Raw genomic sequence first — 3,878 nt, 5'->3', positions numbered from 1 at the left:
TTTTTTATTTTTTTTATTTTTTTTATTTTCTTTTTTTTTTATTTTTTTTTTTTTATTTTATTTTTTTTAATATATATACCTACCTTTTTTCATTTTAGTGTTAATTTCAATCTTGTGTGTTTGCTCCAATGTTATGTGTTCGTAACACCTTACACGTTTCATCATAAAATTTTGTTTGTTCGTTGATTCATTTTGTTATTAATAACTTTTACGTTATTTCCCACCACATGTTATTGTTTTCCACTTCATATATATATATATACATACATATATATTTCCATATTGTTGTTATATAAAATAAAATGGTTGGGCATAATAACACGATAAAAAGAGTACCGCCGTTTATGAAAGAGCTAGAAGATATTTATAACATATGTTATAGCGGCTTAAATAAAATTGACAAGTGTATTTTTGTAAAAAAAATAAAGAGAAGAATAAATATACATGAGATAGATATGTACCAATTATGTATTCTTCATTATCAACTATGCAATAAAGAGAAGATATATAAAATGTCTTATGTTCAAGAAGATATGGATATAAGCAATTGTTTTTTTGACAGGGGTGAAACAAAGATATATTTTTCGAAAGATGGAAATATAGGTTGTTTATTTAATACAAATGAAAAGAAATTAAGAATTGAATTATTCAAAAATGTAAGCGATAATGGTAATTTCTTTTTTACATGTATGAATAGTATATTGATTAATGATTTACATAAAAAATTCTTTATATATGAATCTTTCTGTTCTTTTAATACTAATAATACTCTATTAATATATAGTGCTGAAAATAAAGATCAAAGGCTAAAAAAAGAAAAAAACAGCTTACAAGAAAAAGATTTAGATGCATGGGATAAATTAAATAATGGAATCTACGTAGAAACCTTTGGAGAACAATTTAATTGTAATTCTTTTTATTTATATTTATATAATTTATTAGAAAATAATATAAAATATATAACCGTCAAAGATGTCACAAGTTGTTATTACTCTCCACAATTTATTGATGAAAATTCTTTTGTTTGTTTATCGTATAGAACTACACCATATAGATTAGGCATCTACGCTTTTAATATAAGACCTAATGATTTGTATTTATGTACATTGAACGAAGCAGATTTGAAGATCTGTGACGACAGAAATAAATACAAATCAAACAATACTAATAACAGCAATAATAACAACAATAATAATGATAATAATAAGGCTTATGTTAGGTGTGCTTATACAAAAATTTCATCAAAAAATTTTAAACATACCGCATCTCCATATATTATAAAACATGAAGATACAGTATATGTAGCATGTTTAGTTGTCTTCTCTAAAAATCAAGAATGTAAACAACACATTACCGAATATAATTTGGTATTAATAAAACTAAATAAACAAGAAACAAAATCAACAAGCTTTTTACAAGACCATGAAAAGGAAAACGTTAAGGAAAAGGCACACCAAAATGGAAATATAAATATAAACATTAATAGTAATAATAATAGTAATAGTAATGGTAATGGTAATGGTAATGATGTACACCCGAATAAGGTACAAGAAAAAAAAGATGAGAATCTTCTTGTTAATATAAACAATTCAACTATTTATCATCCAAACGAAAGCAACGAAAAACGAAACAGTCTTACAAATGATTATGAGAACACCAACTATAGTTATGAGGACAATTATGTACATAATGATGATAACGATATATATATTAATGGATATTTAAAAAAGTTTCAAAACGAAAATACAAATGAAGAAAATAATAATAAACGTGAATATTCTTATGATACGAATAAACAATATGATGAAGATACCTGTTATGATACCTTATCCGATGTACATAAACAATATACATGTGGCGATGAAGATGATTTGAATAATGGATATCATAATAATAATAATAATAAATTAAAAGAAGAAGATGGTTGTACTTATCATATGCATGAACATAAAGATGATGTTTGTAATTATACTAAAGTTCAAACAGAAATACTTATTAAAGAAGGGAATTATACTACATATTTTAGAGGATTATATACAAACGAAATCAAAGGATGTTGTTATCCATATATTTTTTTAAATACTATTTTATATTGTAGTAAAATAGTAGTAGCAGTTCATATGTTTACCAAAAAAATATATAGAATTCTAATAAGTAATATATACCATGAAGATGATTTTAATACAAGTATAGAAATATTAACCATGAAAAATGACAACATCTTGATAAGTATAAGAAATATGTTATTAAATGATGTATTAGCATATTGTATATTTAATGAAAAAAATATACATGGAGATTATATATATTTAATAAATTTAAAAAGTTATAATTTGGATTTTCACAAATATGAAAGTCTCCAAGATGGCAACATCTGCACAAAACATGCGAAAAATAGTTGTGATGGTAAGCATAATAATATATGTGATGGTAAGCATAATAATATATGTGATGGTAACCATAATAATATATGTGATGGTAACCATAATAATATATGTGATGATAACCATAATAATAATATATGTGATGGTAACCATAATAATAATAATAATAATAATTGCGATGGTCATGTTTCGACGCAGAAAAGCAACACTTGTAAAAATCATAAGGGAAGCATTTTATACTTATCGTTAAACGATAACTCAAAAAAATTATTTATGCTCCTAAACGAAATGGTAACATCACTATTTCAAGATAAACATCCATATATAAGAAGAAAAGATGCACACTTTAATTTATTATATGAAAATGAAAATAGCTTTTTATATGATATTCAAGAGAAAAATTTTAGTTTATCTAATTTTAATTTATTTAATAAAAAAAAATTAAGAAATCTTATTTTATATATACATGGAGGTCCTTATAGTATAACATTAAATGAATATAAAAATATATTCATATACTTTGCAGCATCAGGTTTTGATGTTTTGTGTGTTAATTATATTGGTTCCTTATCCTTTTCCGATAAACTTAATATATTAAGTGGTCATATTAATTCAATAGAAATAGATGATATTATTAATATTTTTAAAGATTTTGTAAATTATTTTGGAGATTATGAAAATATTTATTTATATGGAGGATCCTATGGAGCATTTGCATCATGTTCATTATTAACAAAATATAACTCTTTATTTAAAAGTGCTTGTATTATTAATGGAGTATATGAATGGATTCTATCTACATATTCAAGTGATGTTCCGGATTTCTTTCTTAACATAACTAGAAATAAATTTTCAGAATATGATTATAATTTAAGCAAAGAAGATTATGAACAACTATATGATATGTCTCCTATTAATTTTGCTCATAATATATCTTCTCCAATTCTAATTATATCCTCAAAAGATGATAAACGAGTATCTTATCATAATAGTATTGCTTTATATAATAAACTTAGGGCTCTTAAAAAAAAATGTAAGCTCTTTCTATTTCAAAATACAAATCATTCCATAGATAATTATTCTTATGATGAAACCATGTTGCTCAACATTATCTTGTGGTTCTACGACTATGACGATAAAAGAAAAAAATAAAAAAAATAAAAAAAAAAAATAAAAAATAAAAAAATAAAATATAAATATAAATATACATATATATATATAGGTGCAATATTGAAAAAATATCGCATCACTTGTGTGATGGGAAAACCAATAATTTTAATTATAATAACCCTTACACATTTAAAAATAAAAGCATATATATATATATATATATATATATATATATATTTACATATTTAGGTCTATATTTTTCATCGTATCATTTCAATATTTTAATTTTTCATCATTGTGTTTTTTTCCTTTTTTTACATTTAAAAATAAGTAAAAAGTTTCATTTTTCCAAAAAAAAAAAAAAAAAAAAAAAAAAAAAAAAAA

General features: G+C 22.6%; 1 protein-coding gene across 1 annotated transcript; it reads left to right on the top strand.

Annotated features, from left to right (window-relative positions):
* Positions 1–302: 302 nt before the first annotated feature.
* On the top strand, positions 303–3,536 carry PRSY57_0320800 (peptidase, putative; the record flags this gene model as incomplete). Its single annotated transcript, XM_012905832.2, has 1 exon — positions 303–3,536. One exon carries the CDS (start codon positions 303–305, stop codon positions 3,534–3,536), a length of 3,234 nt encoding a protein of 1,077 aa, XP_012761286.2.
* Positions 3,537–3,878: the final 342 nt, after the last annotated feature.

This window comes from Plasmodium reichenowi, chromosome 3 (assembly GCF_001601855.1).
Source record: "Plasmodium reichenowi strain SY57 chromosome 3, whole genome shotgun sequence".
In the NCBI taxonomy this organism is placed as follows: Eukaryota; Apicomplexa; class Aconoidasida; order Haemosporida; family Plasmodiidae; genus Plasmodium; species Plasmodium reichenowi.
The sequence above is the reverse complement of the archived record's forward strand: the minus strand, read 5'-3'. Positions and strand labels throughout refer to the sequence as shown.